This window comes from Diorhabda carinulata, chromosome 3 (assembly GCF_026250575.1).
Source record: "Diorhabda carinulata isolate Delta chromosome 3, icDioCari1.1, whole genome shotgun sequence".
NCBI classification, from domain to species: domain Eukaryota; kingdom Metazoa; phylum Arthropoda; class Insecta; order Coleoptera; family Chrysomelidae; genus Diorhabda; species Diorhabda carinulata.
The window spans coordinates 26,285,802-26,311,793 of record NC_079462.1 but is presented as its reverse complement, the minus strand read 5'-3'; the positions used below and the strand labels follow the sequence as shown (position 1 = coordinate 26,311,793).

Here is a 25,992-nt window from a genome sequence, read left to right as displayed (position 1 = left end):
ATCACGAAATAATTTCGGATAACCGTAAAGTGAAATTGATTGAGATAGCTGAGACGCCAATAACATTTTGAACATATGGTGAATTAATATTTGGATATACGAAATCTTTGTTGAAAGTGGGTGCCGTGTGAGCTCACGTTCAACCAAAAACAACAGCGAATTAAGTATTTTTGCCTCAATATGCAAAAGCGGATTGAACATGCCTCAAAAATTTTACACAGGAGTACAATCGACAGGCAACCGAGTGGACTGCACGTAATGAACCGACTCCAAGGTGTGGAAATACCCAACAGTTGGCTGGCAAGGTTTTGGTATCGGTATTTTAGGATGGAAGTCAGATACACATTTATCGATGACATCAAAATCAAACAACTAATCTAGTATAGTTATGTTTAAAAAATCAGATACCAGAATACCTGAACAGGTCCTAAAGTAAACACCACAAGGGAAAAGAAGACCTGCAGAACGTTGTAAACTGAGAGATATATCGTCGATTTGAAAGTCAATAGGAGTAATCCACAAATATCGCGAAAATTAGATTTGTTAATAGAGACTGTGATCAATAGAAGTAACCCAAAATAAATTACCTGCTAAAGTTATTATCAATTGCCAATGGACTTAATACACATTAAATAGTCACTAGTTGCATGCCGTTTTATTCTGTTGGCATCTGAATCAATTTCTTGCATTTAATTTATTTACTTTAGCTTTCTAAGGATGTATGTGTTGCCTACGTCTTTTGACACCAAACTTAGGTCTCTCATAATTCGCGACGTAAACGACGAAACAACGTATCTGACCAGAATCGTAATACAATTGCGTCTGTAATGTTTTAGGAGTTATAGAATGCCTGCCTATCACGGCAATAAACCAAAAGTTCATGGAATCAGAGCACTTTGAGTTGGAGTGTATTTCTGTACACTCCATCATAAGAAACAGGTGGATGTATTAACGCCGAAAGTTGGTACATTGTAGCCCAACTAGACCAGAAAAACCATATCCTAAGGTTGTTGGAATAGCACACACAGATTTTTTGGATTTTTGTCCAGAAATGAGGAAAAAGTGAAGTGGCTAAAAGTTGAATAATTCCATTCACTGAATACACAGCGACGACAGTTTCTGAATCAATCCATCATTGATAATCTACCATAGCTCGACAAAGCCAAATCCAAGATAAACAAAGAAAAACTACGTAGATTTATTAAAACTATCTATGTAAAAAAAGCACCTTTTCGCCTATCACGATTTCTACAAAAATTTTAAGACAGAAGACAAAATTGATAATGCAGACAACAGATACGTTGATGAGAGTGATGATGATGAAGTATGAAGATAATAATTTTAATATTTTTATAGATCTGAGTCGATAATAATAACATTTTAAAATCATTTTTGGTTCTATTTTAAATATAAATACATAAAGTATTATTAGTTTATTTAGTAATAATTGTGGTGAGGTATTGATTTTACAATAAAAAATGGATGCTGCTTACTGCTGCGCTCACAAGAAAATATTGATCGAAATAATTACCAAATAGTTTCGTGTCATAGGTCTGCTAAGATGCCACAAAATTTCAGAAATTCTGATTTACGGGTGATAATTATAGAAAACTCGACAAGATAAATAAATAAACAAACATATACTGAAATTTCAGTTTTTCATTATTAAAAATAAATGAATAACAAACCAAAAACTTTTTTCTAAGCTTAAACATCTTTGCGCGCCGATTCCTCTGATTCAAGATGTTGTGGATTACGTCTATCGCCTCCCAAGGTTAGGTTACATAGGAACATTTGAAGGACGAAATCGCAGAAAAACGACAATGTACCATGTCAGAAATTCATGAAAACGTTGGCGAAATTGCATAAAGTAGGCGGAGAGGTTGTCTCCGAAATTGGAGCCTATTTTGAAGACAAATTGTACTGTAAAAATGACATTGAAAAATTGTATGACTACTATAATCTTTATATCGCCCTCTAAGGCAAGTATATTGGATAACAAACTCAAATTCTGTATAAAAAAAAGATTGTTGAGCTAGTCTACGATATTTTCAGTCCATGCTTATCAATTTAAAATCGAGACAATTTACCCTGACTGTTGGTGAAGGGTTGTATTCTTTTGTTGAATTCCAGGCAAACACGACATTACATTGATTGAATATTTCTATAAATAAATATTTAATTTTCAGATTTGAAAAGAGAAGCCACGATATGTCATATGCTCAAACATCCGCACATCGTAGAATTGCTAGAAACCTATTCGTCTGAAGGAATGCTCTACATGGTTTTTGAATTGTAAGTATCGATATTCATTGAAAACTTCCCCTAACGTCCATAATATCAATAGAGAGTTTAATTTAAAAAAATAATTGAATAAATGTATGTAGCCGAAACTAACATTAATTACAATTAATATAAAATTAGGATTTGTGATATTTTATGAATAGAAAAAAAATATTTTACATCTACTGCAATGATCATCATTAAAATATCATATTACTGCACTGAAATAGTGATTAACATTCTCCACATTATCTGTTCTTGATGAACTTTTGGATAGTGTCTTATTTCGTGTTAAGCCGGTTTCTCCAAATTCTTGGCCCAATTCAAATTATTAAAGTTAGGAGCACTTAGGAAACTGCAGATTATTGCAGTCGTCGAATTACCGATTTAAGGCCATTTGTCTTGATGCAAGATAACATGCAAGAAATTCCTTGCAATATCAAAATATTACATAGAGGAATATTGCATGTCGTTTAATATTATGCAAGTCTTTTACCATTGCATCATAGTTGCCACTAATCCAAATTCCAAAGAGAATTAGACGAGAAAATATAGAAAAATTAGTTGTGAATTGATGAAGAAACATTTGAAAAAGTCCTGAGGAAAATAAAACGTAATATAAGCAGTATAGAAACTCATTACTCTCTAAAATTGAAACTTAGATAAAAATGCACGTTGCATTGCACGTTGTATTGCATCATGTCAAGCGGTCTTTAGTCATATTCTTAGCATATACATTTGTCGACCCAGTTCCTAGAGGCGCTCGATGGCAACTGAATTTAAGAGAAAATAACCAAGTTATTTATAAGCATAATCCCCTCAGTTTCGATGAGTCACACAGTTAGTTAGACAAATGTAAATTTGCTTTGGAGAAAAATAATATAAAACAACGGTTTGAATAAAAATATCGAAAAAAAAATATTATCTAAACTGCTACGTCCCACGGAATGATTTGTGAGTGGTTTTATATTCTTGAAACTGTCCATATGAATACAGATGATGCAAAACGTCTACTACAGAATTGGTTAATAAAATCCGTGCTCTTGTAGGTTACTTGTAAAAAGTTATTTGCAAAGTGGAACCGCTTAATGCTAATCAAAAGCTAGTTGCCTTTAAAAATTCAAACAAAGATTTGGTTATCCTTAAATGGATTAAAAAGTGAATATTTTTTCAATGTGTTAGTGTAGATTAATATTGTGGATACCTTTATATCCCTGAAACACAAAGTCAGACGAAATAGTGGATTTCGTCCGAGAAATATACTCCCAAGAAAACTAAACCGGTTTTCTCGGTCAATAAGCTATAATCTTTACTGATTATTTGTAAAAAGAGAAACGATATCTGACCACTATTATGCTGATTTGCTGACACGTTCTGATGCGAAACTCTCTGCCATAATTGAACTCATGCTTCAGCAGATTTCCTTAAGTTATCAATCAAATTAAATAAATTTGCGTTGGGATTAACTCTTTTGAATCAAGCATTCATTCACTGCGTCTTGCTCGTCATGATCCATTTTGATACTGAGATGTGATTTTCTTGAATTTCGGGCTTTTCCAATAGGTTCAAACTTCTCAGTATCTAGCATGATTCTATACATATTAGGTTATAATATGACGGGATGATATGATAAATAAGTGTTTTGATTCATAAATGGGTTAAGGGAAAGGGATCAACACGTGTTGATAAATATGTTCAAAACGCTACGAAACATCAATATTTCACGTATGTTCAAAGAATAGTTGAAAAGCTTCCTTGAAGTAACTGTAATGACACGACAATGAAAGTTTATGATTTATTAAAAAATGTGGTTTTCCTATTTTCACTTTTTGGAAGAAGTTTATATATATTTGAGGTATATATTTATTGTTTCAGTATGGAAGGATCAGATTTATGCTACGAAGTTGTAAGACGAGCATCAGAAGGATTTGTATATAGTGAAACAGTAGCTAGGTGAGTTTCAACTATTCTAAATTTATTTGTTTTTTTAAAAGGAATTGAAAAATATATATAATTATACATAAAAAATGACTAATTCATTATTACAATCTATTACAATGAATTTGAACAGAGGCAGAGGGTTTCTACTATTCCAGTTACTGGAGACCAAAATCACACTAAGCTGAAATTGCGAGAAAAAAAGCGGAAGTTGTAGTAATTAACACCCCAAAACAGAAAATCAAAGAATCCATCCTGGACGTTTACCGCGCAGGGGTTGGAACTACCGCTAAGTGGTATAAATTCATAAATTTGTCTGCTGGTTAATGAGGTTTTGATTAGTACTTATTCAGTCTAAAAGTACATAGTTTAATGAAAAATGAAGCCAAAGCTGTCCAATTAGATGTTAATTTTTTAAGATACAGTTTAACTATGTTCAAATAAGATTACGAACATCCAAACCTGCCTTGACAAAAAACGTTTTGTGTTGTCTTTGGCAAATCAAAGAGTGGAAGCAGGCCAATAGGCTAATAAGACAAGTAAAGACTTGTGGATGCTAAGTTGATAATAATGTTAATATTTCTCCTGCTTACTACGATCGAAATTCACCAATGGAGTATTTGCTGTTTTTGTTGTTCTTGCTCACAAAAAAATTCTATATTCTACTGATTATGCCCTTGCCTGGGCTGATTTGAAATGTTGTGATTTATGTTATTGCAGAGATTCGTGTTCTAATAAAACAGATCCAAGAAATGATAACGACACTTTAAATAAATTGTTTTGCAATTTTTTAATTAGCATTATTATCTTTGTTTGATTTACAAAAAACAAGGGTAATGAGAAAAAAATTTCGATGTTTCGAAATGGCCGATGAATGTTTCGGAATTTACATCTGCTTTGTACACAAAATTTATATTTTTATGAACTATTGGCCTGCTTCCAGTCATTGATTTGCCAAAGACATAACAAAACGTGTTTTTGCAAGGCAGGCTTACATGGTGGTAATTTGTCAGTACTTACATATTTGAATTTAGCTAAATTGGACATCTAATTGGACAGCTTTGGCTTCATTTTTTGGATCGTATAACACTGATATGAATTTCCTGACTATCTCCATCGCGCCTTAGAAAATAAAGTCTTTTAAATTAGTAAGTCTTCTCTGATGTTTTACGCTTGCTTCTTATTATTTATTATTTAATAATTTATTCATAGTCGTGGTATTTCTGTCCGCTACTCACTAGGGTATAATTTTATAACGATTTAAATAATTAAATTATTTATAATAATTTGAAAAAAGAAAGAAGAAAAACTTGTGATGGAGAATTAAAAACTGTATCACTCAACTTTTTCATTTCAATGTGCGAAGTCATAATACTAAGCAAAAAATTTCCAAAATTTCCCATTCGGCCAAAAAATGCTCTGGAAATTTCAGCAGATTCTGTTTCTTTACAAAATAGTTGAAGAATAAGCTATTAAATTTTCGTACATAAATATTGATTTTTCGCGATTTGAACGCAAAAAATGATGCCTCAATGTTTATCGAAAATATTTCGATAAGGTTCCCCCAAATTTAATTGAAAACTAATTTCATATTCGAATTCAGCAACCTCGAAAATATAAAACCATTAGTATGAATCTGGTCACTTTTTCGTGTTTCTAAGCGTCTTTTTGTTGGTCTGTCGCTCTCCTGTCAGTTAGTGCAAAAAAATAAAGTTTATAATAGATTTGTTCTTGGTAGCTGCACTGGCAGAACTAGTTCAGAAAGTGTACACTAAAGCGTTCTTTGTAGCAGAACCAGCGCTAGTGTCGCTGTTCTTTGTAGCAGTGCAAGATAACTAGTTCACCCAGTTCACTGTACTGCATGCACTGGATCTAGAGTCAATTCAGCCAGTGCAGTGCAAGATAACTAGTTCACCCAGTTCACTGTACTGCATGCACTGGATCTAGAGTCAATTCAGCCAGTGCAGTGCAAGACAGTGCATTATTGTTAATACTACAAGACTTGAATCACATCAAATAACCTCAAATACAACAATCAACAAATGCTTCATTGCTCTCTGCACTATATCGTTCTTTGCATTCAATCGAACTAATTCTATACCCTCATAACTACCCTGCACTGGTCCAGTTCAGTACAGTTCCAGTGCAGCTACCAAGAACAAGCTTAATGTATATATTATTTCATACTTGAGTTATTAAGAAGTTACTCAATATACTACAGGAGTGTTGACGTCACAAACCGCCATAGTTAGCGCAGTTCAGGGATCAATTTCTAATTAAAGTTTTAACTGCGTTGATGATCGTATATATGTTTAGTGATTTGCGATTTTTTCGTATTTTCTTTGATGAATTTTGTAAAAAAATATCTTCTGGGACAAATAACAATACCATCTTATATAACAGTACAGTTTAAACCTTTACTAGTTCCCAGTTTTAAATTTTTTTAATTACTTTACAAAATTCACTTCAAATTTATGCTTTATAACTATTGTTATGATTGCATGAAATTACTATACTAATAATTGGAGTAGATTCATGAAAGTATTGTCTAATAAGGTAAGTATATTGGAAATATGCTTCTAATGGAATAAATGCTAGTGATTGCAATGAACTATTTTTATCTTGATTCCAAATATTATTCGAGTCTCAAATTTAAATAAAACCAAGTGTGACTCGGACTTTTGTGTCCTAGATAGACGGCGTCAAAGAAATCATAATAATCCAAAATAACATACATATGAACATTCATAACACTCTCCTAGCTTTAATATTTGTTTGTAAATATTTCCAAATAGGATCGTTTTCAAAGCTTTGGGGATTGAGGCTACAGGAAGAGGTGATTGAGGTCCAACTAAAGAAGTTGTTATCTGCTCTGTACACTTTGAAGACTCTTGTTCTTTAATACTTCTAAAGATCAGCGTAAATTAATCTAAAGCTCAATTACAACGAAATTACTACCTACAGTTGATATGAAATTCATAACAATAAGATTTAAGAGTAAATTTTCAATTTCAGACTTCGGTATCAACAAAAGATAGTCCATTTTCAGAGGTAGAACCAAATGGAGAACGAGAATCCAGTTAGTCCCATGGTTTAGTAGTGATCCATCGTTAGACTGGAAAATATATTCTCTTTCAACAAATATCAATATTAAATGGATAAAAGTCCAAAAAAATAATTCATATTGATATTTTTTCATTATCATAAATGCACTGACGGCTTGTTTTCCAATGAAATAAACCATAACTAATTTAATAACATGATAAAAGGAGAAATATCAAAAGATTTGAGTATACCAAAAATTCTGTATCTGACTCTGTTGATATTATTCCCAATTCATAAAATAAAAATAACTTTCCTAAGATAAATCATATGTAATAAAGACAGTTTCTGAAAAAATATACAGATATTAGATTTCATTTTATTGCAAAACAAACTAATTTTGAAGTAAAACAAAACAGTTATATAATAAAATAATTGCTAGCATTGTACAATGAAGTTTATTTATTATATAAAGAATATGAAACATGTTTTGATGTATCGATGAAAATAAATATATTAAATTATTAAAAGGTTTTTTATTTAAAATAAATTACAATTTTTACGATTCCATATTTTTATTTAATGTCTTTGAGAGGAGAATCTTTACGAATGGCATTTATACCCCTTACCGTACTACACGCTCCACTTACACGCGCATATGAGTTCACTTATGCGCAATCACTACCTCTTTTACTTCTATGGTTTTATCAAAGTTTCTAAAAGCTCATCTTTCGATTTACATTACATCTTTAACAATTATACATTTTTCTCTAAATTCTTCACAAACTAATCGAATCATATGTTTTTACATTAGTTTGCTTCCAACCTGCTACTCTGGATCGGTTAAATGATATTATCTGCGCAATCTTCGGCTTTGCATTGTTTTGGTAACAGTACCTGCTAGGAACCAAGTATTAGTCCGAAAACCTGCTGCGGCTCTCCGACTATATCGAGAAGACTATCCGGGAAACGGTTTACGAACGTTGTTTAAGTCGTTTGGACCACAAAACGTAACGTAATGTAACGTAAGGCCGGTCATGACATATGCAATAGAAACTAGAGCGGAGAACACAACCACTAAACGGCTCCTAAGAACAACAGAAATGCGAACTCTGAGATCAATAACAGGACATACGTTACTCGATCGGAAGAGAAATGAAGAAATAAGGGTGGTAAAGATGGGCAAGGAGCCGCAGAAGAGAATGGAGAGACCATGTTGACAGAATGCCAAATGAACGGTAAGCAAAAATTGTAAAGGAAAAGAAACCAGACACAACTCGACCTCCTATAAGGTGGTATGAAAGCGAGTCCTCAGCATTCCAACTACTCCTGGCAAACCCTTAATGGAAATACAGGACCTAGTCCTAACGTAAGAAGAAGAAGAAGAAGGACAACAAAACAGGATCGTTCGTATAACGGTAACTACCCGGTTGAAACACGACACGAGTCGTCACCGTATCAATGGCGATTTTTTGATTGGTTAGAACAAACCTATTGATGAACATGAAAAACGAAATCCATTTCTGAAAATGTTACAACAAATTCATTCGCTTGGGCGTTATATCTATCGTTTCTGTTTCACTAAACTTTGCAATTCTTTTTCCACCTACAGATGATGTTGCTCCAATAATAACTGGCGACTTTGTCCTATTACCACTTATTAAATATGTCGTTTTACTTGAGTCTCTAATGTTGTATGTTGTCAGATTAGTGGATAACAACCCAACACAAAATATTAAGTATTCGTTATCACGTATACCAATTATTAAGTTTTGCAGGCGAGTTTTCATCGTATCCTGATGACTTTTTTTTAAATTTCAGGTAGCTTAAACAGATATTTTGAATGGAGACATCAAAAATAATTTTCCATTAAGCCGAATACAAAAAATTTGCATTTCAAATATACGCCGATTTTCTTCAATTATTTTCGGAGGTTTTCCAGCCTGCAAAAATTCTTGCGCTATCACACTGCTCTTAGTTAAGACCCCAAAAACCTAATAACAAAGTTTCGCGTGCGCACGTTATGAGGTTTTTCAGATGAGTTTTCCGGTACATAAGATCACTTCTTACGAGGGTTTTCCGGTCTGCAAAACTTGTTGCACTATCACTCCGCTCTTATTTGAGGTTTAAACCCCACATTACAAAAGGTTTCACGTGCGCCCGTTATGAGGTTTTTCGGCCAATTTTTTCGTTCGGGAAAACCGGCTGGCATTTTCATATTCGACCTGTGCTGATCTTAAGTAGTGGCGTTTGGTGATGTACTATGATGAAATGGCGCGCACCTTATCGACCCTGTTTTTTGTAGCCAGCTCCCCGTCTATGAAGAATGCGAATAAACTTTCAATATTTTATTCCAAATTATGTGAATAATAGAACTGAACAACAAGACAAACGGAAATAATTTGAGAAAAGTTTATGCGGGTCATATATGTAGAACTTTTTTTTTTTAATATTGATATTACGCAAAAAGTAATTCTTGATAATAAAAAGTTCATGCTTGATGTGAAACCTAATATCCACCCATCAGAATTTTCCAGTCGTATATGAGGAGTTTCAAAAATATGGAATATTGTAAAATTGTAAAATATGGTCCTTTTTATGAGAGAGTAATAAAATGATGAAGTATTCGTAAATTCAGTAATACATTACGTAAACAATTTTTTGTACGTCCCTTATAATATTCACGTTTTTTTTTCATTCATTTGCATTCATAAAGAGTGTTATTTCTTGATCAGACAACAAGCGTGAAAAAAAATACCGTAGCGGTTCATTTTTTCACGCTTTTGCTTAAAAAAAGTACCTTAACGTGTCATTTTTTATCGCAATTATAAAATTGTTTTATCAAAATAGTTGCTTAGTGAAAGCTTTCTTTCTCATATCAATTAGTTTCTCTGATAAACTGTCACACTTTTATTTCTTGATATTCGTTCAAGAAAATCCTTTTTGTGTATAATTAAAATCAGTGTAGTATTATTATTAGTGATGGAGAGTAATAGTAAAGAAAGTTTAAACTGCACACCAGAAGATGTTGAATCGGCAACTGCAGCGACTATGAATCTTCTCCCTGAGAAATCCAGGGAACAGTATTTAAAGTAATATAATTCTTTTATGGAATGGCATACTAAAAAAAGCATAAAAAGCTTCACAGAAAGAGTGTTACTAGCTTACTTTGAAACTAATGTGGAAGTCTTCCAACACTTTGGTCGACTTATTCCAAAACTGAAAGGCATCCTGATGGTAAATAACGACGTAGACATCAGTAAATACTAAAAAATCATTGCATATTTGAAAAAAAAATCAGTTGTTTATAGACCCAAATGATTTACTGTTATCTATGAAATATCTGATAATAGATTGAACCTGATAAACATTTATAAAAAAATATGAAAACCAACGACCCACAAATGGCAAAACAGATCATTCATTTTTGCAGTATAGAGATGGAAAATGTAAAAGCCAAGTTGTAGGTATGAATACCTGTTCAAAAATTCAAAAAACTACACTACACTACATACATCTCAACGCTCTTCGGCGTCTCTATTAGTGGATTCCGGGGGTGATATAATTCAACTAAAGAAGCACGGTGGGTGGAAATCCAACAGTTGTGGAGGGTTACGTAGACGACTCAGTGAAAAACGAAATGGATTCCGTAGTGAAAACTTTAACGGGAACTACTAGTTCGACTTCAAAAAACATTGTAAATGTTCACGACCCTACCAATAATCCAATGAGTACTAATGCAACTATAGACGATGTTATTTCTTTGAACTCCTTAAATGTTGCCAATTCAAGTACCAATAGTAATGTAACTTCTTCTTCACTTCAAATTAATAATGCTTACAGTTGTACTTTTAATATTACTATTACAAAATAAAAATTGATAATAGTTTTTTTAAAGTTTTTTTAATTCTACGGACGTAGAAAAATTTGTTGTATGAAACTTGTGAGTAAAGTAACTTTTTTCACTAGTAGGAATTGACGCCGGTCAAACCGTTCTATTCGTGAAAAAATATTACTTTACTCACTAGTTGCATAAATAACTATTTCTGCTAACAAAGTAGTTGAATAAAATAGTAGGAAATAAGAATTTAAAAAAAAATTGAGCACGTACTTAATTTGGAGTAATTTTTAAAAAGTTGCTCAAAACGATAAAAATGTCCTACATACACTACCCGAGCTACTGATCTGCACACCTAGACTTACAATTTATCTTCAAAAATTGGAATTTTTGGAAAAATTATGAATTTACCTATGACGATTTTAGTGGCTTATAAAGGGAGCTTTTCTCGATTAACAGAACATTAAAAAGCAGATTCACATCTGACAGAGAAGAATAATAAGTAGGGCACTCTAAAGAAATACATTTTTTAAAGTTAGATCATTTCTTCATGAAGACCTAACTTCGGTTCTGAATAACTTGATGATGCGGTTCGTTGCAGACGAAATTCTTCAAAGCACTCCAATTTATGAAATAGACATTTCCAAAACAGGAATTTATGGTTTATTTGGCAACTTCAAAAAAGTGCAAGATATCGATTTAGGGTAAGCTGTAGGAGCGGCTTCGAAAAAATGCATTATCAAAGATAACGACGTAGATCTTTCGCAAGGATAGAAGAAACTCATCGATGTATGTGGTTTCCAAATTTTTAAAAAAATGCCCACTAGCATTCAAATTAACTAAAGTAGTAAGTTTCCTTAATACCAATAGGACTGGCAACGATCAAGAACAATCCGTGCGACTGATGTCTAAAGCATTTGACATTTTGTGGATTACAAACAGATGCAACGCTACTACATTGAAAAAAGCAGACAGGGCTCTTAAAGATATTCTGACGAATCAGATCACTCTGAATAAGGTCAAAAACTATTGTAGATGTAATAGATTAGATGATTTTTGGATGGAATTTATCGAAAATAAAAGTTTAAAAAAGGTGGTGAAACTTCTAATAATTTCTCACGGCATTAAGACAGCAAATAGAGAATTTACAAGATTTGCTGGAAACTTAGACAAGAAAACTGGAAACACGGACAGAAAAACTAAATCTTTAAAGACTTTCATAAACAACTTGCAGCAGTAGAGCAAGAATTAGTTAAATTAAAAAAATAACTTGGTTGTTTTATTATTCTTGTATTTTGTAAAATGAATATTCATGAAAATGAGAGTGTAGTAAATTTACGAAATTTCAACTGGGAAAATGTGACGACCAACCTGAAAAAACCGGGAGAAAGACGGGAATTTGATTCTCAATTTTTACTAGACACCCGGTAATAGTTTCCCATATTCTACGAATTTGAACATACACATTGGAAAAGAAGAGGAAGCAAGAAGTAACTCGAAAAATATCGAAAACAAAATGAGACATTTATAAATCCTGAGGAGCAAAAACAAAATAAACTGATTATAAATGGCATCTAACTAATAATAAATTAAAGAAATATAGATAAAAAAATAGATAAAGAAATATAGATAAAAATAAAGAAATCATTTTAAGAAAGTAGATATCCACAACATGTTACTAGGAGACGGATAAATGAATCTTTTGAGTTTATAAGTGGTAGAACAAAACTTACTTTCAGTTTGAAATTAAATTCGAAAAAAAAAGAAAAATTTTACTTACAGACATAGTCTGATCACTTGTGACTTTTTCGCTTTAATTAATTTAAAAAATACGAAGGTTACACTAAATATTCAAACATAGTTGATCCAGTGGAGAAAACTAACTGAAGATAAGTTTCTCCCCCTCTTTCTTCACAAGGCGTGACTGAATTTTTAGAATCTTCAGATATTTGTTTAAGGTTATGAATATCCTTTTCAATATCCATTTTGTTTATGAAACTTATCTCTTATTGAAGTATGAATTATTGACCTGGTATTTATCAGTAAGCTATCTAACTTTGCCTACTATTATATTCTAAAATTATTTTAGGTAGTTATCAAATTTCATGACTACGTAGGTGTTTTTGTTACAATAGTGAATAGTTTATTTCAAAATAAATGATAGCAAATTTTTATGATCTAGGAGTAAATATTTAGCATTCTTTGTACAAAAATGGAATATTTGTTTTTCTGCCTGATTTTTTTTCAATTTTTGGTCTGAAATTTGTTACGTCGTTTTAATTAACAAAATTCAAGTAAGTTCATAACCTCTGTAGGTAACAAATATAGACGATTCAAGATAAAATCAAGTAACCCTAAACTCTCTTCGAAAGAATTAAAAATTTCCAACTCCCTTAGGTTAGGTCCCAAGTCTTATACAAATTGTAAATTATTTTAGTTGAGATTTACAATTCTGTGAGAAAAATTATGTATTTTGTGATAATACGAGGGTTCTCCGGAAATTTTCCGACCTAATAAAGAAACAAGATATTTTTTTTTTTCAACAAATTACAGTTGCCACCTTTCTCCTCATAATAGGTGTTTACCTATCCGATAACGTCCTTATCTGATGAAAATCTCTCCTCTGCAAGTGAAAATTAAGGCGTAGAAACAGGGAAAAGTCACTGGGGACGAGATCTGGTGAATTCGCTGAGTGGCCAACCAACTCGAAGTACACCGAAGTGTGAATGGAAAAGCACTTTATTCTTCAAAAACTTTTATGCAATTTCTTGCTTTATCTTATCAAGGAATGATGTGCAATACTCTACTGTTACTGTTGCACCTTTTTCGGAGAGGGTTCGCTTTTGCATTTCACTGTTTTGACTTTTTCGTTTCATGGGTAAGAGATATAAGTGAAATTGTACTGTTGGACGAGAGAGAATGCTCGCCTTGATGAAACATTACTAATGTGGACCTTATATTTGGTGTTTAACTTTAAAACATATATGTTCACAATATATTTTTTCAACTTTGTCCAATTGTACCAAAATCCCGCTAGTCATTCCAGTAACTATTCGAGATATGATTATTAACATCCATGTCGTTGTGTTTAGATAAATTGGATGTCCTTGCGATTTTTTTGATATGTCAGTAGATGAAAAGTACATCACTATGCACCAGAATCAAGACTACAGTCGAAGCAATGGACTTCATCCGAGGAACATGCTCATAAGAAAGCATTAAACCGTTTGTTTTTTCGGCCTATAACACCACAATGAGCTGCAAATTTATTGCCTGACCAATACTATGATTTAGTGTCACGTTTTGATGCCATATTTGTGGAAGAAAAGCTACTACATCTTCAATATAGTTGATTTAACTGTTTTTTCTTATTTAAATTAAAGTTTTAATTAGATAGATGACATTTAGTTATTAGGTGAATGATCTTATTTGTGATTATTATTAGTTTGTAGAGGTGTATTTTTATGGTGTTGAATAAATACATAAATATAAAAAAGTTTCGATTTTTTATTATTCCTTACAAACATAACAAGAAACTCACCGAAAAGTACTCAGAAAAGTACTAGATTTTACTCAAAATTATTCTTATTTAAATAATACATCACTGAATAAGTCGTGTGACTGACACACAGATGTCGATTTCATCGTAAAATCCATATGACGTTTATGAAGTACCAACTTTCAAAAGATCAATTTCATGACATATCGATTAGTCAGAAAGAAGTGACAGCCATTTAAGTGAACCTACTTTTGTTATTTTCAATACAATGGATTCAAAACAATTTCATGTGTTAATTTATCATTGCTTCTCGAGGAAAAAAATACTGCACAGCAATAGCTTCTCTCTGCTCCATCGAAAACAACCATTTGTTATTGGTTTGCTGAATTTAAACATGGTCGCTGAACGCTTTGGTCTTCCAATTGAGGTGGATACTCCAAAAAACATCAAAAAAGTCCACGAATTGGTTATATCTAATCGTAAATTGAAATTGCGTCAGACAGCTGACGCATGCATGAACATTTGACCATGAGAAAGTTTTTTTCAAAGTGGGTGATGCGTTTACTCACTGTCGATCAAAAACATCAATATGTTGATGATTCAGAGCAATGTTTGACCATGTTTATACGTAATAAATCAAATTTTTTGGGTGGATATATGACAATGGATGAAACATGGATCCATCACTTTACTACGGAATCAAAACGATTATCATCTGAGTGGACTGCAACCACGTCCGAAGCGTTCAAAGGCACAACAATTAGCTGGGAAGGTTTTGGCTTCAGTATTTTGGGATGCGCAAGGAATATTGTTCATCGACTATATCCAAAAACGAGAGACAATCAATAGCGAATACTACATAGAGTTTTTGAATTGTTTGAATGCAAAAATCAAGGAAAAAAGCGTCATATGTCGAAGAACAATGCGCTGTTTCATCAAGACAATGCACCGATTCACAAGTCGTTAGCAACGATGGTTAAATTGAACGAATCACACTTCGAATTGTTTCCCCATCCACCATACAGTCTAGATTCGACCCCCAGTGACTACTGGCTATTCGCTGATCTAAAAAAATGCTAATCGGTAAGAAATTCAGTTCAAATGAAGAAGCAATTGCCGAAACTGAAGCTTTCTTGAGGGAAAAAGTTTTTACCTACTTACTTACTCATTCACACGACTTATTGAGTGTGTTACGTATTTAACAGTAATAAAAAATAAGTTCGTCAAAATTGTTGCATGAATCTAATAAAAAAGATCATTATTTAAAACAATGTCAAAATTAATTAACTACAGTTGCTCCCTATAATAAAATTATCCTCGATAATTTACTTTCCCGCAGAAATCTCCTCCAGTTTGCCAATTTTGTTTTACAACCATGGCAGTTGATGTGGAAACATCCAACGTAATAAAATTTTCACAGATTAATAATTCTCTTTTGAAAATTCTTCTATCTTTGAACGCTGGTAGTTTTGTCGATAATATTTCAACACATAAAACTCAATATTTGTGGTCCGTCGAAGTTAATGCGACGAACCTCTGCGTCTCTGATGAATAATAGTTTTGTGAGTAATAAAAACTCGTTCCTAATTTTCAAGAAAAGTTATTCTTATTTAGTAAAATGCAATACTTTGAATTGGAATAAAATAAATGAAAATTTAATTTTTTGGGTTTTTCTAATATGGTTTCAATAAGTAAGTCTAAATATAAAAATCGAAGAAAATTTTGAAGGCACCAGAGAAATAAGCAGAAATTGGTTGAAATAAGAATAGTGAACAATAAGAAGAAAGTACCAAGATGTGAAATAAGGAAAATGACGATTAAGCGCTAGTAGAATACAAAGTATCCTTTAGAATCAATATATCAGTGACTGAGTAGATTTTCTATTAAAAAAATTATAAATCGCTCGCTATTAATACAACATAACGTTTCATGCATAATTCGTAGACTTAATTGCAGCTGCAGACCAGAGTATTTGGAGCAATATTTAGCGCTAATTTGGCATTTTCGTAGCTTCCTCAATGTTAAAATCTGATAACACAGTTCTTCCCAAACCTGGTAAAGCGTCTATTAGGCTAGAATCTTATCGCCCCATATTGCTCCTCAGGGTCCTGGGCAAAGTATTCCAACTTCTGATCAGAGAGGGAATCTTGGACTTCTGTACCGAGCAAAATATACTCTAGTCACAACGCCATCACCAATATTCATGGATATCTAGAAGGCTTTCGATCAGGTCTGGCACGACGGACTTGTTACGAAGCTACTGACTATCCGACTGCTATAATTCATGTAATCATAACTTATATATTTATAACTTACTGACCGTCCTATTAGTGTCAAAGTCAGTTATTGTTATATCAACTATTTACCCCCCTTACTGGGGTTCCACGAGGCTCCCTACTAACCCTCTTTCTACGAGGATAAATTGAAAAATTCTTAGCCTACTATAGAATCAAAGAAAATTTTAATGTAAAAATATTTTATTACTCAACATATTCTTCTCTTAATTGATTACATTTATTTCAGCGAACCTACAACGTCTTTAGACCTTTGAAAAAATGTTTCTTCTTGATATGCAAACCAGACCTCCACAGCTTTTATTATCTGGTGAATAAGGGGGGTGTTTTAGTAATTCAAACCGTAAATCACAAATTTTTTGCACGGCAACATGAGATTTGTATGCAAGGGGGTTGTCCTGCAAAAACAAAACACCTTTGGATAGCTTTCCGCGTCTTTTCTCTTTAATTTTTCCCCATAGAGTGGTCAGTAATGTCGAATAGTAATCTCCAGTTATTGTTCTACCCTTATCCAAAAAATCAATCATGATTACTCCATGGCAATCCCAAAAAACTGAAGCAAGATTTTCGGAAACGAAACTTCTTAGGTCTTGAAGAATCAGAGTGTCGCCATTCCATCGATTGTTGCTTTGTTTCTGTAGTAGAAATGTACGCAAGTCTCATCCATAGTAACAATTTGGTTTAAGAAGTCGTTTTCAAACCGAGCACAGATCGAAAGCGATGCTTCTACCCTTGCACGCTGTTGGTCAACATTCAAACATTTGGGGATCCATTTTGCAGCAATTTTTCTCATATCCCAATTGACGTGAACTATATGATGAACGCTTTCATATGAAATATTCAGTCCTTCAGATATCCGTTTCAGCCCAATTCGACGGTCTGATAAAATCATGTCATGAGCTGCATCGAAATTTTCGGGGACTGACACAGAAACTGGCCGTCTTGATTGGTCATCATATTCAATGGAAAATTTACCTCTTTTGAAGCTTGCAGTCCAATTTTTCATGGTCGCATCCGAAGGACATTGATCATCAAGGTTTTTGAGCATATCTTCGTAAATCTGCTTACCTCTTAACCCTCTTAAATACAGGTACTTGATGATGGCTTGATACTCTCCAATTTTTCGATTTTCACAATTTCGTGGACATCTTTTTTCTTTTAATTTATTGCGTTACTCTGGTTTACTTTTTTGACGTCAAACTTTACACTGACACTTCTAATAAGTTATTGTTCGTTGCTATGGTGACGCAATATTTTGTTTATACATGGAACTGGTCTAGGCTAACTAGATATCAATACATCCTCGTAAACTTTCCTATACCTCCTTCATCGCCTCGTCCATAAAAATCTATCTCGTACCGACTAAGTCACTTGCCAACTTATAACGTAAATAACTATTTTGTTTAAAAACATTAGACGTACATCTGCCAAAACATTAAGTGTTTTTATAGTTTCCAAATGTACGAGTATTGCCAAAACCTAACAGAGATTTTCAACTATTTGATTATATTTTTAATCGATGAAAATCGATGTCGTTGAAAAGGAATAAAAAAATCAAGTGGAAAAGATCAATCGCTGTGAAAACTAAACATTCGAGAAATTATAGAAGTATGGCAGTAAGAATGATATTAAAAATTAAACCCAACAAGGACAGATAATTAATTGCTAAAAGTGAAAAAAAAGGATTGTCTGATATGCAAAATACAAAACAAGAGAACAGATGGAGAGCTATCGATGTGAAAGCATTATGGATTTTGAAAATTCTGGAAAATTGTATATGTTGAAAACTATTGTTGTAAATTAAATAAATTTTTAATAAATGTTCAAATCAGTGAAGTGCAAGCTGTGTAAGTGATTCAAATTGTCCTCATTTCAGAATAAAATTGTAAATATAAAACAATTTGATTGATATGAAATTTAATAACTCATAAAGATTGTGAAGACAAAAATAAAATATTTATTGCATGTATTTCTAGACAAATAAAATAGAATTTTTTTATTCTTTTACAAAAATACCTTTTTCTATGCTTATGCAAATAAAAAGATATTTTTTTGCAAATCAAATATCTACTTTTGTATTTAGAATACGACTTTAAAAAATAAAATAACATTCGTCACATTAAACGGTTTTCAACACTTCAACACGTACAGTGTGTCTACTAAATTGGAACCATATGGAAAACTTTTTTATTAGTGGTTTTATGAAAAAAAGTTTCGCATAGTCCCAAAGTTAAAATGCAACCATCAGATATGGATTTTTTAAAGCAGTATACGAGGTTTGTCAAAAAATTTGAATTTTGTGCAAGAGTATCTTTATTTTGCACAATTCAGGAAAATTTTATAAAGTAAAGTGATTTAAAAGTTATAATCAAATATGCAATTTCAGCCGTTTATTTGAAAATTCAGGTTTTGTGATTATTTACTAATTATTCCGTATCAATTATTCTGGCGGGATGAAATTTGACGCTGATATGAAGTATGTGACAGTGAATGTCAAAGTGAATTGTTGTTTATAAAATTACAATAAAAATGCCAAATTTACTAAATCGTGAAGAAAAAATAGAGCTTGTGTTAATTGTGGAAGACATTTACAGAACACATAGAAATACCGCAAATATTTTTAATAATAGACATCCGCATAGAATCATTAGGCATTCAACAGTTACAAAAATTTGAAGAGATGCTTTCTGTCGTAGAAGACCCAAAAAAGTCAATAAGAAAAAGGGTCTATGCAATCCAAACTAATTCAGTAAATAAAGATACAGCGGCAAATATTTTAAAAGGTGATAAATATCATGCATACAAACCGCCATTTGTACACACGTTACTACTAAGGGATTGCAATATTCGTTTTGAATTCTGCGCTCTGATCCAAGGAAAGTTTGATGAAGACCCGTTCTTTACAAGAACTATAAAAACTCGGAACCAATCAAGGGCGGATCCAGGGTCTTGACAAAGGGGGTGTCATTAGTAAGTTAATTACGTTGTTTTTGACAGCATAATAACGAATTTTTACTCTAAACCTCAATTCCTCATCGACTTTGAATCATATATCACAACGTCAGTCAGTATACTGTATATTATTGTTTTGTCTAGGATAGTTCTCCATTACAGTTGAATAACGGGAAAATAATGCGGTTTTTATTCAGTCTATTTTGATTTGTTAAATAATTATAATAACGTTTATCAATTCTAACTCAAAACTACATCTTATTAGGTATTTGAAGGTAGAGGTACTAAGGGTTTAAGGACTACAGACAATGACAATTCTACCAAAGTAATTTATTAAAAATTGAACTATGCTAATATGAGCAATACTGAAATGGATATTAATCAGGGTTTAGGGGGGGCATGACATCTATTTTAATTAAACAAAAAAATGTCAGTCATCCGTTTTTTAAAAGAAAAATTAGCACATGAATAGAACGAGATGATTTTTTCATAAAAATAACTTTAATTCGTAAAATATGACATTGATTATTAATTTTCTTTTATTCCAGTCATTACATGAGACAAATTTTAGAAGCATTGAGATATTGCCACGAGAACGATATTGTCCACAGGGATATTAAACCGGAATGCATCCTTTTAGCTTCAAAAGAAAATTCTGCTCCAGTAAAACTTGGGGGATTTGGTGTAGCTATCCAGCTTCCGGAGCGGCATCTGGTAGCATCCGGAGGTAAGTTTAAAACAAATATTAATATATTGTGATATTAAAAAAATACTAGAGAAGTACCTACTTACTAAAAGTCTACAATGGACAAACACACTTATTCGATCAAGTAAATTTTCCTACTCCAATAAAATCTGTGACGTTAATCTTTATCAAATGAGCTCCAGTATACTAGACAGTTCAAATGTTAAATAAGGCAACATATACCTTGCGATCTATAAACTAATGTCTTTATACTTGTTTTCGGACCAAGACTGTCTCACTATTAATATTACCAAATCATTAAACATACATTGCCCACCAAAACGATTTATTTATAAATCCTCCACACTCTACTTGGGAGTTTTGTAGCGATAGTAATCTAATTCCGAAGGAGTCTTATCAAAAACATTCGTTTACCAAAATACCAACTTATATTGATTTCCCATGCTTAAAACTAATACTATCTATCATTAACTAATTGAAGAAGAACGATAAATATTTTTTGGACCAATTTTTTTCTTCCTGCTTTGGTTTAGGCGATTCGACTGTTATTTTATCATCGCCACTCTGCTTATGGCACTGTGAAATTGTCATGTTCGATGGCGTCTTATACTCTTACGTTGTAAAGGTGAGATGTCGCGAGCAATTCTATCATTTGATCGTGCATCCTACTAATATGCTCGTTCTATTACTTTTTTCTACTTAGAATTTAATCATCATCGTTTTCTACAATGCATGATTTTGTTATAATCTCACTGCTCTTTGTCTAGGAGAGTTTTTCTGGTTTTATTTTCTGGTGCTCTTATGAAGCTTGTTCCTAGTAACTGTTTTAACTATTTTAGTTATCCCCGTCCATTTCTCCTCGAACTCTAATAATCGCTTGTATTCGTTAGGGTAAGTTTTGGATCTCTAGACAAATTCTGTCCAGAACATTTATTACGAATGAGGTACCTAAAAGAAAATCCTTTAAATAATCGAGAGATTTATATTCCTAAATAAGAGGGCCAATGCGTCCCAGGGGTGCAAGGGGTCTATGGCACCCGGGCGGCATATTATTTTCTTATTATTACAACAATACCAAAATAGTGTGCTGAGCGTTCGGGCGAATCGGGTGGCGTAAAAAATATAAATAGGTAATAATAAAGAATAAACAGCTTGCCACATAAACGACAGAATATATTAATAGATACTTTTCTATCCGATTAGACTAGAAATTTACCTCATATCTCAAATCACTAATCAAATTTCGACTAGGTACGCTAATAGGACGCCATATTTTGTTCTTGCACCCGGGTACATATTTGTATGTAGCGGTCGCACAATACCATCGAATAATGATCGGAAAATTCCGAAGTATAACTTGTATGTAAGAGACATATCACAACTAAAACTGGTAACTCGTCTCTTACATACACAACGTTTATATCGTAAATCATGCAATGATAGCTAAGTGATTAGTTAAAAAAGTTTAGTGATCTTATTTATTCATTTAAATTAAAAAAAAACACACAATGGATGCTTAGTAAAAAATACTAATTTATTAACAACTCTTACTAAATGATAATAACAACAAAATTAATATAAACGCGATTACAAACATTATTTTCTGAACTTATTACTACCAAGCCCTACGTTTTGTTCTACGCAAATATATAATGCGTGTGCTGTCTTTTTTCCCATTGTTTCCAATAGATCATCTTCCAGAAAAAGTATTTTTTCCTTCCATTTTTCTTCTTGCCACTGACGTAAGCTGAATAGAAATTTTATTTCCTTATTGGCGAGTTGTTGTGGCCAATTTTGTGGTTATCGAAGCCAGCATTTTAAATGGCACGTTCCGAGGTGAAAATATATTAATACCACGAATCCCTATTATACCTACAGATGTGCCAATTCAATTTAAACGTATTCAGTTTCCGATTAAATTGGCATTTGCAATGATAAGTCCCAAGGCCAAACGATGTCTGCTTAGATTTGAGCAAACATGTTTTTCAAATAGACAATTATACGTGGCATACACTCGAGTGGGTAAACCATCCAGTTTGTTTGTGTTAGTTAAAGATGGGCTAACAAAAAATATTGTTCACGCTATAGCATTAAGAGATTGATATTGTATGTTAGTGTTACTGTCGTAATTAATTAATGATATATATAATTTTAAGGAGTTAATTATATTAAATAAAATAAAACATGTTAGCTGTTTTGTTATTTTTAGATTGGTCATCGCTCACAGCGCTCCATGCCTCTTTCACTCATATACCACATCCTTACACACTTACAATAAGTTAGCTATTTTTTTCTACACTAGAAATTCCCTAGATATAATTTATATGGCGAAACAACGTTTGCCGGGTCAGCTAGTTTTATATAAAAAGTTTGGAAAATGAGATCTGAACATCATGTTCACCATCTTATTGTAACTAGATAGGTACTACTATCTGGCAAGTAAGGATTGCTGGCGCTTAGAAACATATTGGCAAGTTTTGGTTAATTTCTCATAACTTGTAGATAACCCTTGCAAGCTATTCCTCAAAAAACTGAAGACCAATAATTGTGTAATCAATTATTTCCCGAGTTATTATGGCCGTAATTGTGGTAGTCTACCAAAATGATCCCTGCAGCCATCTTTCTAGAAAATTCCCTTTTTTTATACTACGTTAAAAGATGACAGCAACTGTCTGTATTTTTTGTCTATATGTTAACATTCGTGGTACCATTGTGCATACAATTTTTTCATATTCCGTGCGACGTAAGTAAGTTAAGTATGATACCACTATCTTATCTATTTCTAGTATTCACGTCAGAATAGAAGAACTTTTTAAAACATTTTTGTGTGTAGTAGCGGTTGAGGTGTTTCATCTGTACACGACTAGACAGTCGTGTATCACATTACATTTTCATTTGATTGGTGCTCGATTCCCCTAATATCACCACCAAATCTTTGTGAATTTCTGTTGGGGTCAAATCTTTAAACGCAAGTTATCGTGACTCTATAGATAATAGGTTACAATGTAATGTGATACTAAACAATTGTTTCGATTTATAAAAGGTATAGAAGTGGGGTAGAAGGATCGGGGTTTGTATATATAGAATATATCAGAACATGAAATTCCTTCATCGATAATTTTATAATAAGTTTTCTATCAATTACTTTATCTTTTCCTATATGTATTGAATGACATTAAAATTAGCTACTCCAATTTTGTGTATGATTAGTAATTTGTAGTCGTAGATATATCTAGAGTAGGGCAACCATATCATCTGGCTTGTACCAATGTTTAAGTTGATAGTCCTTGAAGTGGAACAGAGATGAATTTGTCCATATTTGATGAGCAACGCATAATTATTAAATTATTTGTTCGAGAAAATCTGAAACCGTATTTAAGCGAGGTCGATATCATGCTACGAATCAAGCACATTCCCGTTATGCTTGTACCAGTATATCTTACTTTGCACGTGTTGGTTAGATGGATGCCTCAAAGTGCATCAAACGGAAGAACTCCCTGTCAGTTATGGAGGCACCAACCAATCATCAGAAAGTAGTTGGACATCAGAAAAAACTCAGCACTTTGCATTCTAAGGTAACTGAATGATGTTCAAAAGCACGAGCTCGGATTTCTCAATTGCTTCGAACGTATATTGCAGAAGAAAGTTTTTTTTGTATAAAATTGTCACCTGTGACGAGACATGGGTGCATCATTACACTGAATCAAAATATGCGAATATGTAGTGGTGAAAAAAATTCGAGAAACACCTTCTGAAATCCAAAACTTTATTGTCTGCGGGAAAATTGTTACGTTTTTGTGATTTTTTACACGGATGTGAGACCATCAACAAATCTGCTAGATCAAGATACGATTTAGTGTTACGCGAAAGACGAGTTTATCTCATCCGCGAGGTCTTGCCCGTCGACAACAATCCCAGGTATTACACAACAGCTGAAACGCATCATAAACTGATGGAAATTAACTGAAAAACACTTACCTTACAATCCATAATTATAGCAAAAGTATTGAACCAGACAAGCGATTTTTGACCAACTATCAAGTGCGCTACTGGTTTATCTGCTCCTTTCATTCTATGAAAACATGAAACGATTACTACAATAGAAGAGAACTACATAGAAGAATAATTCATAGAAATGTTTCTTGTGAAATAGGTTCGTATATATTTAATTGGCTGCAGTTTGATCAAATAAAATAGAAATGGTTTGTTTTTGTATTTTTCAACGCTAACGGTAGTATCTTTTTTTTCCTATAAAATAGTTATTTGTATGCCAAGAACTGAAAGTGCTACTTTGTTAGACGAGTCTGAAAATTGCGAGACGGGCAACAGACGAGTCCAACAAAGTAGGATTTCAACCGCGGTGTACACAACATTTTTTAGACGACGCATAAGATCCAAAACTTTTTCATTTACACAGAGGAAAGAAAATAAATAATAGAGAATTATAAAAATTTTATTTATAATTTTTTCTGGTGACACCACTTCATAAAGGGCTCGCACTGTTTTTCATACCTTGCACGAGATTTATTCGGCAACCAATTAAGAATGGCCGCATTGCTTTCTTCGGTGAGATCAGGTGGCGTGGATTCGAGTAACTTTTCATCGCTGATGTTTCCATTTTCATAATCATCCTTTGTTATTCATTATTGACAAAACTTCGGATAAAACAAATAATTTCAGAAAATTAAAAACTTAAGGTTATGCAAAATCGTCGAAGTGAAACTGTCAACTGTCAACATTGAAATGGCTAGAGTCACATTTAAGGAAGTTAAAGTTGTCTATTTCAGAGCGTCCCGAAAGTGTTTTGCAGTACGGAACTGTCACTTTCACTACATGGAACACTTAAAACGCAACTTTCGGTATGTAAATAAATACAGAACGAACAACTTTCAGATGGAGTCGTCTAAAAAAACTGAATCGTAACCGCTTTTCAAACATGTCAATAATTCACAATATTTGGCTCTCAAGAAACACTGTTGGTTGAAGAAGAAGTGATTTATCTCAAAATTGGGTTCTTCAACTGAAGGACAAAATTAAGGAATTCAAAAATTTTTCACTGGCTTTTGACGAGAGCACTGATCCTGTTGATACAGCTCAACTTGCTGTTTTTATACGAGGCTGAAGAACTATTAAAGCGCGTTCCATTGAAAGGTACTACAATAAAAAATGATATTTATTCTGCAATTGAGCATTTGATAGCAGAATATGAACTCGACTGGAATATACTTAGTAGCAAAACTACGGATAGCGCTCCTGCCATGGCTGGCAAACATTCGAACGTTGTAACTAAATTGAAAACATCAGGGAATTTTGTGGATTTCATTGTATAATTCATCAGGAATCATTGGCATCCAAACATTTAAAAATGGACCATGTCATGCATCGATGAGCTTGTGAAAAACAAGAGAAGTCATGTGTCTGGATCCTCGCGCTAAACATA

General features: G+C 32.8%; 1 protein-coding gene across 5 annotated transcripts in view; it reads left to right on the top strand.

Annotated features, from left to right (window-relative positions):
• The window catches only part of LOC130891862 (peripheral plasma membrane protein CASK), a 378,618-nt gene that overhangs the window by 14,956 nt on the left and 337,670 nt on the right, over positions 1-25,992 (top strand). For 4 of the 5 annotated variants that reach the window (XM_057796917.1, XM_057796915.1, XM_057796916.1 and 1 more), the window contains exons 3-5: positions 2,190-2,295; positions 4,159-4,236; positions 20,395-20,573. In XM_057796917.1, coding sequence (XP_057652900.1) covers positions 2,190-2,295; positions 4,159-4,236; positions 20,395-20,573 — 363 coding nt within the window. Of the gene's footprint in view, positions 1-2,189; positions 2,296-4,158; positions 4,237-19,493; positions 19,865-20,394; positions 20,574-25,992 lie in introns of those variants that run through there. The other variant, XM_057796918.1, reaches the window with a different exon arrangement.